The 14,720-nt window shown below is 41.7% G+C and overlaps 1 protein-coding gene across 2 annotated transcripts in view; it reads right to left on the reverse strand.

Annotated features, from left to right (window-relative positions):
* STX5 (syntaxin 5) overlaps positions 1-14,720 on the reverse strand; it is a 28,061-nt gene that overhangs the window by 8,348 nt on the left and 4,993 nt on the right. For both annotated transcript variants that reach the window (XM_082478032.1, XM_082478033.1), the window contains exons 6-10: positions 13,114-13,230; positions 12,979-13,035; positions 12,723-12,804; positions 12,149-12,255; positions 11,858-11,979 (exon numbers count right to left, since the gene is read on the reverse strand). In XM_082478032.1, the coding sequence (XP_082334158.1) occupies positions 11,858-11,979; positions 12,149-12,255; positions 12,723-12,804; positions 12,979-13,035; positions 13,114-13,230 (485 nt within the window). The remainder of the gene's footprint in view (positions 1-11,857; positions 11,980-12,148; positions 12,256-12,722; positions 12,805-12,978; positions 13,036-13,113; positions 13,231-14,720) is intronic.

Here is a 14,720-nt window from a genome sequence, read left to right on the forward strand (position 1 = left end):
GAACACTCCCAAACTCATTCTATGAGGCCACCATCAGCCTGATACCAAAACCAGACAAAGATACTACAAAAAAAGAAAATTACAGACCAATATCACTGATGAATATAGATGCAAAAATCCTCAACAAAATACTAGCAAACAGAATCCAACAACACATTAAAAGGATCATACACCACGATCAAGTGGGATTTATCCCAGGGATGCAAGGATTCTTCAATACACGCAAATCAATCAATGTGATACACCATATTAACAAATTGAAGAATAGAAACCATATGATCATCTCAACAGATGCAGAAAAAGCTTCTGACAAAATTCAACACCCATTTATGATAAAAACTCTCCAGAAAGTAGGCATAGAGGGAACCTACCTCAACATAATAAAGGCTATATACGACAAACCCACAGCAAACATCATTCTCAATGGTGAAAAACTGAAAGCACTTCCTCTAAGATCAGGAACAAGACAAGGATGTCCACTCTCACCACTGTTATTCAACATAGTTTTGGAAGTCCTAGCCACGGCAATCAGAGAAGAAAAAGAAATAAAAGGAATACGAATTGGAAAAGAACAAGTAAAACTGTCACTGTTTGCAGATGACATGATACTATACATAGAGGATCCTAGAGATGCCACCAGAAAACTACTAGAGCTCACCAATGAATTTAGTAAAGTTTCAGGATACAAAATTAATGCACAGAAATCTCTTGCATTCCTATACACTAATGAGGAAAAATCTGAAAGAGAAATTAAGGAAACACTCCCATTTACCATTGCAACAAAAAGAATAAAATACCTAGGAATAAACCTACCTAGGGAGACAAAAGACCTGTATGCAGAAAACTATGACACTGATGAAAGAAATTAAAGATGATACCAACAGATGGAGAGATATACCATGTTCTTGGATTGGAAGAATATTGTGAAAATGACTATACTACCCAAAGCAACCTACAGATTCAGTGCAATCCCTATCAAATTACCAATGGCATTTTTTACGGAACTAGAACAAAAAATCTTAAAATTTGTATGGAGACACAAAAGACCCCGAATAGCCAAAGCAGTCTTGAGGGAAAAAAATGGAGCTGGAGGAATCAGACTCCCTGACTTCAGACTATCCTACAAAGCTACAGTAATCAAGACAATATGGTACTGGCACAAAAACAGAAACACAGATCAATGGAACAAGATAGAAAGCCCAGAGATAAACCCATGCACCTATGGTCAACTAATCTATGACAAAGGAGGCATGGATACACAATGGAGAAAAGACAGTCTCTTCAATAAGTGGTGCTGGGAAAACTGGACAGCTACATATAAAAGAATGAAATTAGAACACTCCCTAACACCATACACAAAAATAAACTCAAAATGGATTAGAGACCTAAATGTAAAACTGGACACTATAAAACTCTTAGAGGAAAACATAGGAAGAACACTCTTTGACATAAGTCACAGCAAGATCTTTTTTGATCCACCTCCTAGAGTAATGAAAATAAAAACAAAAATAAACAAATGGGACCTAATGAAATTTCAAAGCTTTTGCACAGCAAAGGAAACCATAAACAAGACGAAAAGAGAACCCTCAGAATGGGAGAAAATATTTGCAAACTAATCAATGGACAAAGGATTAATCTCCAAAATATACAAACAGCTCATGCAGCTCAACGTTAAAAAAACAAACAACCCAATCCAAAAATGGGCAGAAGGCCTACATAAACATTTCTCCAAAGAAGACATACAGATGGCCAAGAAGCACATGAAAGGCTGCTCAACATCACTAATTATTAGAGAAATACAAATCAAAACTACAATGAGGTATCACCTCATACCAGTTAGAATGGGCATCATAAGAAAATCTACAAACAACAAATGCTGGAGAGGGTGTGGAGAAAAGGGAAGCCTCTTGCACTGTTGGTGGGACTGTAAATTGATACAGCCACTATGGAGAACAGTATGGAGGTTCCTTAAAAAACTAAAAATAGAACTACCATATGATCCAGCAACCCCACTACTGGGCCTATACCCAGAGAAAACCATAATTCAAAAAGACACATGCACCCCAATGTTCATTGCAGCACTATTTACAATAGCCAGGTCACGGAAGCAACCTAAATGCCCACCGACAGACGAATGGATAAAGAAGATGTGGTACATATATACAATGGAATATTACTCAGCCATAAAAAGGAATGAAATTGGGTCATTTGTTGAGACGTGGATGGATCTAGAGACTGTCATACAGAGTGAAGTAAGTCAGAAACAGAAAAACAAATATTGTATATTAATGCATATATGTGGAACCTAGAAAAATGATACAGATGAACCAGTTTGCAGGGCAGAAATTGAGACACAGATGTAGAGAACAAACGTATGGACACCAAGGGGGGAAAACGGTGGGGGGGTGGGGGTGGTGTGGTGTGATGAATTGGGAGATTGGGATTGACATGTATACACTGATGTGTATAAAATTGATGACTAATAAGAACCTGCTGTATAAAAAAAAAATAAAATTAAAATTTAAAAAAAGACTAAATGCCATTAGTATTTTATAGGGATTGCACTGAATCTGTAGATTGCCTTGGGTAGTATGGTCATTTTAATAATATTAATTCTTCCAATCCAAGAACATGGAATATTGTTCCATCTGTTTGTGTCCTCTTCAATTTCTTTCATCAGTGTCTTACAGTTTTCCAAGTACAGGTCTTTTACTGCCTTAGATTTATTCCTATTCTTTTTGATGCGATTGTAAATGAGTTTCCTTAATTTCTCTTTCTGATAGTTTGTTGTTGGTGTATAGAAATTCAACAGATCTCTGTGCATTAATTTTGTATCCTGCAAGTTTACTGAATTTATTGATGAGCTCTAGTAGCTTTTTGGTGGCATCTTCAGGGTTTTCTATGTATCATGTCGTTTGCAGTGACAGTTTTACTTCTTCCTGTACAATCTGGATTCATTTCATTTTCTTCTGATTGCTGTGGATACAACTTCCAATACTATGCTGAATAAAAGTGGTGAGAGTGGGCATCCTTGTTCCTGATCTCGAGGATATGCTTTCAGCTTTCCACTGAGTATGATGTTAGCTGTGGGCTTATCATATATGGCCTTTATTATGTTGAGGCGTGTTCCGCCCACTTTGTGAAGAGTTTTTATCATACATGGATGTTGAATTTTGTCAAAAGCTTTACCTGCACCTATTGAAATGCTCTATAATTTTTATTCTTCAGTTTGTTAATGTGGTATATCACACTGATTTGTGGATTGAAACATCCTTGCATCCCTGGAATAAGCTCCCACTTGATCATGGTGTGTATTTTTAATGTATTGTTGGATTCAGTCTGCTAATATTTTGTTGAGGATTTTTGTATTTATGTTCATCAGTGATATTGGCCTGTAATTTTATTTTCTGTGATATCTTTGGTTTGGTATCAGGGTGATGCTGGCTTCGTAGAATGAGTTTAGGATCACTCCTTCCTCCACAATTTTTTGGAATAGTTTGAGGATAGGTGTTAACTCTTCTCTAAACATTTGGTAGAATTCACCTGTGAAGCGATCTGGTCCTGGACTTTTGTTGGAAGTTTTTTAAAATTACTGATTCACTACTGGTAATTGGTCTGTTCATATTTTCTATTTCTTCCTAATTCATCTTGGGAGATTATACGTTTCTAGGAATTTGTTCTCTGCTTCTGGGTTGTCCATTTTATTGGCATATAGTTTTCATAGTAATCTCTTTTGATCCTTTGTATTTCTGTAGTATCAGTTGTAACTTCTCCTTTTTCTGATTTTATTGTCTTAGGCCCTCTCTCTTTTCTTCTTTATAAGTTTGGCTAAAGGTTTATCAATCTTGTTTATCTCTTCTTACTTTCATTGATCGTTTCTATTTTTTTTTAGTCTCTATTTCATTTATTTCTTCCCTAATCTTTATTACTTCTTTCCTCTACTAACTTTGGGTTTGTTTGTTCTTCGTTTTCTAGTTCCTTTAGGTGTAAGGGTAGGTTGTTTGAGATTTTTATTTCCTGAGGCAGGCTTCTATTGCTATAAACTTCCCTCTTAGAACTGCTGTTGCTGCATCCCACAGATTTTGGATTATTGTTTTCGTTTTGTCTCCAGATAATTTTTATTTCTCCTTTCATTTCTTCAGTGATCCATTGGTTGTTTAGCAGCATATTGTTCAGCCTCCACTTGTTAGTTTTTTTTGCATTTTCTTCCTGTAGTTCATTTCTACTCTCATAGCATTGTGGTTGGAAAAGACGCTTGATATGATTTCAGTTTTCTTAAATTTACTAACACTTGGTTTGTGGCCTAGCGTGTAATATATCCTGGAGAATGTTCCATATGCACTTGAAAAGAATTTGTATTCTGCTGCTTTTGGAGGAATGTTCTCTATATAAACCCATTTGGTCTAATGTGTCACTTAAGGCCAGTGTTTCCTTATTGACTTCTTGTCTGATGTGTCCATTAATATAAGTGAGATATTAAGGTTCCCTATTATTATTGTGTTAGTGTCAATTTCTTCCTTTATGTCTGTTAATATTTGCTTTATATATTCAGGTGCTCCTATGTCTGGGTGCATGTATGTCTAGAATTGTTATATCTTCTTATTGGATCGATCCCTTGATCATTATGTAATGTCCTTCTTTGTCTCTTGTTACAGTCTTTGTTTTAAAGTCTGTTTTGTATGATATAAGTATTGCTACCCAGCTTTCTTATGATTTCCATCTGCATGGAATACCTTTTTCTATCCCCTTTCAGTCTGTGTGTGTGTCTTTAGATCTGAAGTGAGTCATATATAGGCAGCATATATATGGGTCTTGTTTTTGTATCCATTCAGGCACTCTATGTCTTTTGATTGGGGCACTTAGTCCATTTACATTGAAAGTAATTATTGATAGGTATGTACTTATTGCCATTTCGTTAGTTGTTTGAGGGTTGTTTTTGTAGTTCTTTTTGTTCCTTTCTTCTTTTGTTCTCTTCCCTTATGATGTGATGACTATCTTTGGTGTTATGTTTGAATTCTTTTCTCTTTTTTGTATATCTATTATAGATTTTTGGTTTATGGTCACCATAGGTTTATATATAGCAATCTATAAATATACATATGTGGTTATTTTAAGTTGCTGATCTCTTAAGTTCAAATGTATTTTTACTCCCCTCCCCCACAGTTAGTTTTTGACATCATATTTTACAACTTTTTGTTTTGTGTACCCCTTACTTACTTATTGTAGATATAGGTGATTTTACTCTTTGTCTTTTAATTTTCCTACCAGTTTTGTAAGTGGTTGATTTACTACTTTTACTGTATATTTAATTTTACCAATGAGCTTTTTCCTTTCATAATTTTCATGTTTCTAGTTGTGGCCTTTTTTTACTTAGGGAAGTCCCCTTAACATTTCTTCTAAAGCTGGTTTGGTGGTGCTGAACTCTTTTAGCTTCTGCTTGTCTATAAAATTTTTGATTCCCTCATCAAATCTGAATGAAAGCCTTGGCAGGTAGGGTGTTCTTGCTGTAGGTTTTTCCTTTTCATCACTTTAAATATATCATGTCACTCCCTTCTGGACTGCAGAGTTTCTGCTGGAAAAGTCAACTGATAGCCTTATGGGAGTTCTCTTGTACATAACTTGTTATTTTTCCCTTGCTGCTTTTAATATTCTCTGTCTTTAATTTTTGCTATTTTAATTACAATGTGTCTTTGTGTGGTCCTCTTCAGGTTGATGCTGTTCGGGACTCTCTGGGTGTCCTGGACCTGGATGTCTGTTTTCTTTCCCAGGTCAGGGAAGTTTTCAGCTATAATATTATGTCTCCCAATACGTTCTCTGTCTCTTTCTCCCTTCCCCTCTGGGACCCTTATAATGCAGATGTTAGTACACTTGATGTCCCAGAGGTCTCTTAAACTGTGCTCACTTCTCTTTTTTTTTTTCTTTTCAGTTTCAGTGATTTCCACTACTCTTATCTTCCAACTCACTGATCCATTCCTCTGTATCATTTAATCTACTGTTGATTCCTTCTAGTATATTTTTCATTTCAGTTATATTCATCCGTTTGGTTCTTCTTTACATCTTCTAACTCTTTGTTAATCTTCTCACTGTGTTCATCCATTCTTCTCCCAAGTTCCTTGATCATCTTTATGATCATTACCTTGAACTCTTTATCAGGTAGTTTGCCTATCTCCACTTCACTTAGTTCTTCTTCTTCTGGGGTCTTAACTTGTTCCTTTGATTGGAACATGCTCCTCTGTTGCCTCATTTTGCCCAATTTGCTGCTTTTATTTCTATGTACCTGGTAGGTTCGTTATGTTTCCTGACCTTAGAGAAATGGCCTTTCGTAGGAGATGTCCTATGCATCCCAGCAGTTCACTTCCCTCGGTCACCAGAGCTATATGCTCTAGGGCTGCCCCATATTGTGTGGGCCCTTCTGCTGTGGTAGGGCTGACTAGGCGTAGGTGGCCCAGGAGGCATGGCTGGCCCCTGGTCTGGTTAGTTGCCAGGCTCTGCCTTGTGCAGCGGCTGCCAGCCACTGGTTGGCAAGATCTTCATTTTTTATAAGCTCTATAGGGGGAGGGGGTTCCTATGAACACCCAGGTTTGGCAACCAATGGTTAAAAGGATGTTTGTTTATTTATTCAACTACTAGGTGCTGAGTCCCAGGCATTTACACAGTGCCATGAGTTCAGCTATCTTGGTCCCTCCCCCCAGCATCTGCTTTCCCAGCTCTCACCAGCTCATCTCAAAGCCAAGTCCTCTACTTATCCACTGGATCCCACTTCCTCTCACCTTCTCAAAGACATAACTTTAAGATTCTTCCCCCTGCCTGCTATATTATCAATTTTTATTTCTCTGCTGGATCATTCCCATTAGAATACAAACATATGGGGCTTCCCTGGTGGCACAGTAGTTGAGAATCTGCCTGCCAATGCTAGGGACACAGGTTCAATCCCTGGTCTGGGAAGATTCCACGTGCCACGGAGCAACTAAGCCCGTGTGCCACAACTACTGAGCCTGCGCCCTACAGCCTGTGAGCCACAGCTACTGAGCCGCGTATCACAACTACTGAAGCCCACGCGCCTAGAGCCCGTGCTCTGCAACAAGAGAAGACACCGCAATGAGAAGCCTGCACACCACAACAAAGAATAGCCTCCACTCACTGCAACTAGAGAAAGCCCGTGCACAGCAACGAAGACCCAATGCAGCCAAAAATAAATAAATAAAATAAATTTATTTAAAAAAAAAAAAGAATACAAACATACTTTAATTTTCTCCCATTCTTTAAAAAAACAAAACAAAAACCTCTTGTCTTCCACTGGACAAATTGGGAACAATCTGAACATTGAAAATAATCATTATCCTAACTAATTGTAATATAAAACATAAATAAAAACCTTAAGCCCGTAATGATACTCAAAAACAAGGAAGAAATAAAACAAAAAACCTCCTTGGTCACTACTATGGCACCTACTCCATAACTATTTACTCTGAAAATACAGGAAAATAATTAAGGTTTATCCAGCCTAATTAAGATGAACTTCAGGGGCTTCCCTGGTGGCACAGTGGTTGAGAATCTGCCTGCCAACGCAGGGGACACGGGTTCGAGCCCTGGTCTGGGAAGATCCCACATGCCGCGGAGCAACTGGGCCTGTGAGCCACAACTACTGAGCCTGCGCGACTGGAGCCTGTGCTCCGCAACAAGAGAGGCCACGATAGTGAGAGGCCTGCGCACCGCGATGAAGAGTGGCCCCCGCTTGCCACAACTAGAGAAAGCCCTTGCACAGAAACGAAGACCCAACACAGCCAAAAATAAATAAATAATAATTTCTAAAAAAAAAAAAAGATGAACTTCAGCTCATGCAGTTAATAAAGGAAAGCTCTTCTTTACAGAAAAAACACACCCAAATTAGATAAATTGATTCAGACCAGACAAGCATAATAACTGGCTACTAGAAACATTAGGTTAAAGGCTTTTTGGGAACAGGGTATCCCATAATCACTTGCTGATTGCAAAGAAGAAAATGTACTTTTAAAAGGAGAGATTATCTGTTACTACCTTAATCAAGTGATCAAACTTGTTCTAGATAATACAGGGTCAATCTGACATTAAATGCCTCCTAATGAGATGTAATCTGTTGATATATATATATCAGCAAAATAAATATATAGTTATAGTTGATTTTTTTTTGGCCGTGCCACGTGGCTTGCGGGATTTTAGTTCTCCAACGAGGGATCAAACCCAGGCCCTTGGCAGTGAAAGTGCTGAGTCCTAACCACTGGACCACCAGGGAATTCCTACAGTTGATTATATATATGTGTATATATATATATATTCCTAGAAGAAGAAAACAGAAAGAGAAAGAGGCAGAAAAAAATCTTGAAGAAATAATGGTCAAATATTCCCTAAACTTTGTGAAAGACATAAATTTACAGATTCAAGAAGCTCAGAGAACCCCAAGCAGCATAAATTCAAAGAAGGGGCTTCCCTGGTGGCGCAGTGGTTAAGAATCCGCCTGTCAATGCAGGGGACATGGGTTCGAACCCTGGTCCGGGAAGATCCCACATGCCACGGAGCAGCTAAGCCCGTGAACCACAGCTACTGAGCCTGCGCTCTAGAGCCCGTGAGCCACAACTACTGAAGCCCAAGTGCCACAACTACTGAAGCCCATGCGCGTAGAGCCCATGCTCCGCGCAATGAGAAGCCCGTGCACTGCAACACAGAGTAGCCCCCGCTCTCAGCAACTAGAGAAAACCCATGTGCAGCAGCGAAGACCCAATGCAGCCAAAAATTAAATAAATGAATAAATAAATTTATATTAAAAAAAAGAAAAGTAAAAGAATTCGTCACCAGCAGAACTGCACTACAAAAAGTACTAAGGAAAATTCTCCAGGTTAAAGGGAAGTGATGGAAACTGGATATTCGGGAAGAAATGAAGAGCACTAGAAACAGTAAATATATGAGTAAGTATAAAAGACTATTTTTTCCTCTTAATTTCTTTAAGATAAAAATTATACTATTATATTGTGGAGTTTATAAAGTATGTAGATGCAACAAATATGACAACTAAAGCATAAAAGATGGAGAAGAGGGTTGCAAAGTTCTCACATTTCATATGAAGCTGACTGGGAAAAGTTAATGATGCATATTGTAATCCCTAGAGCAACCACTGGAAAAAAAAAAAAGCAATTACATATAGCTAAAATACCAACAGACAAATTTAAATGGAATTAAAATTTTTTTTTCCAACTGTTCAAAAGACAGGAAAGAAGGAAGAGAGGAACAAAAAAAAGAAGGGAAAAACAGAAAAAAAATAGTAAAATGGTAGGCCTAAATCCAACCTTAGCAAAAATTATTAACTATTAATGAACTAAACACTCCAATTAAATTCTCAGCTCTCATCTTGCTTGGCCTATAAGCAAAATTTGTCACAGCTGATTATTCTTTCCCTGAATCCTTTTCTTCTCCTGGCTCCTAGGACACCACATTCATTTATTTTTCTTCCTACCTCACAAGCTGTGCTCCTGTTCAGTGCCCTCCCTCAGAACTGAGAACTGAGTCCAGAAATAGCCCTGGGACTCAGTGCTTGATCCTCCTCTTAGAACTCCCTTGGCCTAGTTTCAAAGTCCAATTCTGCCCACTCTTGGCCCAGACCTGTCTCCTCAACTCCTTATATCTATCGGCCTGTTCACTATCTCCACCTAGATGTCTAACAAACAACTGTCCACCTCTTGCTGGACGTGTCCAACACAACTTATTTTGCCCCAAATCTACTCTACCCTGCGTAACCAGCCCTATTTCAAGTGAAGAGGATGAATCCCTTTGATTGCTCACATCAAAAGCCTGGAGTTATCATAAATTCTTTTTCTCTCACGCCCTGCATTCAGTTCATGAAGTAATTGATCCTATTGGTTCTACCTCCAAAATACATCCAGAGTGCAACTACTACTCATACAACCTTGGTCCCAGCTACCATCACCTCTTGCCTAGATTACTGAAAAGGCCTCTGCACCCATCTCCCTGCATCTATCCTAGGTCCTTACAATCTGTTCTGACTACAGCAACCAAATGATTCTTTTAAAATAGAAGTCAGAGGGAATTCCCTAGCAGTTCAGTGGTTAGGACTTGGCACTTTCACTGCAGTGGCCTGGTTCAATCCCTGGTCAAGGAACTAAGATCCCACAAGCCACGCAGTGCGGCCCAGAAAATAAATAAATAAAGCAGAAATCAGATAGTATAACCGTTCATCAAAACCCTGCAGTGGCTCCCCATGTCACTCAGAGTAAACGCTAAATCCTCACACTGGCTTTAAAAGGCCCCACATGATCTGGTCTCCCATTTCCCTTCTAACCTCTCACCCAGTACTACTCTCCTTCTCACCTGTCCCCAGATGCAGTGGCTTCTTTGCTGTCCTTTAACTCATCAGACATATTCTTGCCTGAAGGCCTTTACACTGGTTCTTCCCTCTGCCTGGTACTCTTCTCCGTATATCCACATGGCAAACTCCCTTACCTTCCCCCTTCTTGGATAGACGTCATCTTAATAGGGCCTCTCTTAATAACCATCCTATTTAAAATTACAACTTGCTCCTCCAAACCTAGAACTCCTGATTAGTTTACCCTACTCTACTTTTATTTATGGATTTATCACTGGGCAAAAATATACACTGGACCATTTACTTATTATGTATATTTTAACTTATCTCCCCTACAACAATGTGTATTCCACAAGGGGAGGGTTCTTTGTCTCTTTCATCCTTGACTGTATCTCCGTAACTGACTGAATGGACGCTAAGTGCCAAAGAGGAGCAGATAAAATGCCTCGTGCAGTAGCAGGGGGCCCCAGGGGAGCAGAGAGGCCTTCCCGTGCGTGGGCTCTGCCTACCTCCCTCCAGTCTTATCCTGTACCTTTCTCTTCCTGTTCATTGCTTTCCAGCTGCACTGGCCTTCTTGATTCTTTTTTTAAAATTTTTTAAAAAATTAATTAATTTATTTGGTTGCGTTGGGTCTTCCTTGCTGCACACAGGCTTTCTCTAGTTGCATTGAGTGGGGGCTATTCTTCGTTGCAGTGCACAGGATTCTCATTGCAGTGGTTTCTCTTGTTGTGGAGCTCGGGCTTTAGGCGCATGGGCTTCAGTAGCTGTGGCACGTGGGCTCAGTAGTTGTGGCTCACGGGCTCTAGAGCGCAGGCTCAGTAGTTGTGGAGCACGTGCTTAGTTGCTCTGCAGCCTGTGGGATCTTCCTGGACCAGGGATCGAACCCGTGTCCCTTGCATTGGCAGGCAGATTCTTAACCACTGTGCCACCAGGGAAGTCCTTTGATTCTTTAATACAGCAAGACTGTCCCATCATAGGGCCTTTGCTCTAGCTGTCCGCACTGCCTAGACAACTCTTACCCTCTCCTTTGCATGGTTGGATCCCTCTTGTAGTTCATGTCTCTGCTTAAATATCAAGTCTTCAGAGCAGCCTTCCCTGCCGCCCAATCTGATATACCTCCTCCATCACTTTCTGAACACCTCATCCGACTTTAATTCTCAGTATAGCCCTTATCAGTACCTGAAAATTTCTTCTCAATTCTTTTTAACAGCTGTTCTCACCCACACTATTAAATTCCATACTACAAAGTAAGCTCCACAAAATAGACTTAACTGTGCTATTCATCACTGCATCCCCAGCACCTAGGACAGTGCTTGACAAGGAACAGGTGTTCAATTAACACTTGTTGAGTGGATGGAGGCAGGTGAACTTGACCCTATGGGTGGACAGGATTCACTCTTCTCTTTCAAAGGGCATCAAGCTGTCCCTGGGGACCTTTAGGATGCCAATCCACAGGGAAGAGAAGGCTCCTGTTTTTGAAGTTAAGGAGAGAAAGAATCTCACCTCTGAATGGTTTCTTCCTGTTCCTTAACCATGTGTGCCAACTGCTGGAAGATGGAGCCCAGCTCAACAATTGTGGACTCAATATTCTGCATGGTGTCTGCCCGGCTCTGGATGTAGGAATCCTTCAGAGGAGAGACAGCATACATGAGCACTGGGAGCTTCTGCAGGGTAGGGCCTGCCTCTTTAGGACCCTCCACTTTGCCATTCCACCCATGGCACATTCCAAACGCTTGCTTGTGACCACAGAGGAAAACAGAGGAGCAACTCCTCCCAAGCTCAGAGCGTGGATACCTGCTCATCAATGAGCTGCAGCTGCTGGCTGGTCCTAGAGTCCATCATGTTAATGGCCACGTCCCCAGAGGCTCGAGACTCCGCCCCCAAAACCACAGCACCGCCCCCTGGGGGAAGAAAGAAGACACAGCACTTCTTAGTGGTTAAAAGGTTCAAAGCCCACATGCTCTGGATTTGAATTCCAGCTCTGGCACTTACTAGCCTTGTGACCCTGGACAAGTCATTTAACCTCTCTGAGTCTCAGTTTCCCCACCTGTAAAATGGGGGATAATAATAGTTGCTTTCTCAAAAGGTGGTTGTGAAAATTAAATGACAGAATGCGAATATGAGTAAGTGCAAAAAAAATTAGAAACTGTCATTCTTCTGAACATGATTGAATTCACCCCCAACACTGAGAATGCTGGAGACTAGGTGTGGATCATAAATCCCAGCAATCAGGTCTGACCTCTGAGAGACAAAGCCTAGCAACCTCCTTGGCCCTCCATTCTCCACCAAACCCCTGCCTTTGGAAGATACCAGAACCGGAGTAACTAAGCCTTATCCGTCAGGGCTCCCTGTATTGCCTGTGACTTACCTAGGTGGTTGGGGGCAAGAGGCAGGGCTGACACGGGTGCCCGGGAGAACTGCTCCCGCCGGCTCCTCTGCTGCTTCAGGTTCTAGGGTTGGGGAAGAAATGCAAAGGTCCTGAGGCCGCTGGAAAGCGGGCACATTAAAGACATTTCTCCTGGTGCCCGTGACCCTGTTGCCCTTGCTCTTCCACTTGTCCCCTTCCCACTTCCCTCTGGGGCCCTCACCCTGATTCCTATCCCTCCTACACAGATTCTTCTCACCTCTGTCCTCACTTCTAAAACTGATTTGAAGTCATTGGACATGGAGGCCAGTTTTGACTGAAAGAAAAGGAGAGAGGGTCAGCCAGAGAAGACAACGCCTTCCTCCCTTCTGCCTCTCCCTCTCCCAGGTCCCACCTGCAGGGAGACCACGATGGTGTTGGAATGGGTTTGCAGGTGCCGGCCGCTCTGGCTGCCCTTGGCTCTCACGAAATCTTGAAGCTGGGCGATTTGTTTGTTGAGGCTATTGATGTCCTGGTGAAAGAGCCAACAGAAAAACTGAGTATCAACCATGGGGTCCTCAGCCAGCGTGTCTCCCACATGGACATCTCTGGCAGGGATGGCAGGGTGGACATTATTAGCAGGGGTGATGGTATCTTGGACAGACCAGAAGGGCCTGCTGGGATAGTCCAAGCTCTGGAGTTTGCTCAGGCTCAGTCCCTGCGGGGTAGAGCCAGAAAGAGGTGAAATATGGCCCCGTCCATTCGTAAAGACCTGAGGTGTTTACTCCCTACACCCTGCTGTCCTACCCCCACTGTGAGGCCATGCTCATGGCCATAGAACCCTTCAAAAGGCCAAAATCTCAGACCCAGAGCATGCTGAGCAACAAAGCATCTGTGCTGTACTCAGGAGACGGGAAGAGTCAAAGGCACCATGGCTTCCCAGAAGCATCAACGAAATGCTTTTTATATACAGAATTCCTTTTAAAAATTACTACTGCAAAAGAATGAAAGATGTGACTTGTCTAACGTTATACACGATGAATTAGTAGCACAGCCAGGCTTTCTACACCAGGCCAATGGATCTGCTGCTTCCCAACCCTGCCTGCCAAGGGCCTCGTGAGACAAGGGAGATGACGGAGGCGGCTGGGAGTGGCAGAGAAAGCTTGCCGCCCCAGGACAGCAAAGTCCAGGGAAGGACCAGAGGAAGAAGGAGGGAGAGGGGGAAGAGTTCAAAAATAGTGAGCTCAAGGAACAGGCTAGGAAAAAAACTAGATTAGGGACTTCCCTGGTGGCACAGTGGTTAAGAATCCACCTCAAGCCCATGCGCCTCAACTACTGAGCCTGCGCTCTAGAGCCTGAGAGCCACAATTACTGAGCCCACAAGCCACAACTACTGAAGCCCGTGCACCTAGAGCCCGTGCTCCGCAACAAGAGAAGCCACCGCAATGAGAAGCCCACGCACTGCAACGAAGAGTAGCCCCTGCTCGCCGCAACTAGAGAAAGTCCGCGTGCAGCAACAAAGACCCAACGCAGCCAAAATATAAATAAATAAATAAAAGTTAAGAAAAAATTAGATTAGGCAACTTCTACAGTCCCTCCAATAGTACCCCCAGGTAGTATCCCTCCAATTAGTACCCTAGCCCCCAAAATTCTCTTGAGACCTCTGGACAATTTCTGCTGCTGGCTGCTCTGTCCCTCTGGAGTTAATGGAGCCTCCGCACAGCCATGTGTCCAAAATTGCATGCCAGGTTTTTCCCCCATAAAATCTCCTCCCCCAGGAACTTAGAAAATGGCACCACTCCCCACTTAGTCGCCCAAGCTAGAAGCTTCTAAGTCACATACTGACATCTCCTTAACCCAACCTATATGCCACAGCACAACCATAACCTACACTGAGCGTTTACTACATACTCAGCACTTTGTGAACAGAACAGCGGTCTCGGGTTTGATTACTGTGCGCCATGCAACCTGCTAAGCAGCTTACGACTTTCTCTTAACATAGAAAATAACTCTTAATTTCCC

The sequence above is a fragment of the Balaenoptera physalus genome (genome assembly GCF_965194825.1).
Source record: "Balaenoptera physalus genome assembly, chromosome: 10".
NCBI classification, from domain to species: domain Eukaryota; kingdom Metazoa; phylum Chordata; class Mammalia; order Artiodactyla; family Balaenopteridae; genus Balaenoptera; species Balaenoptera physalus.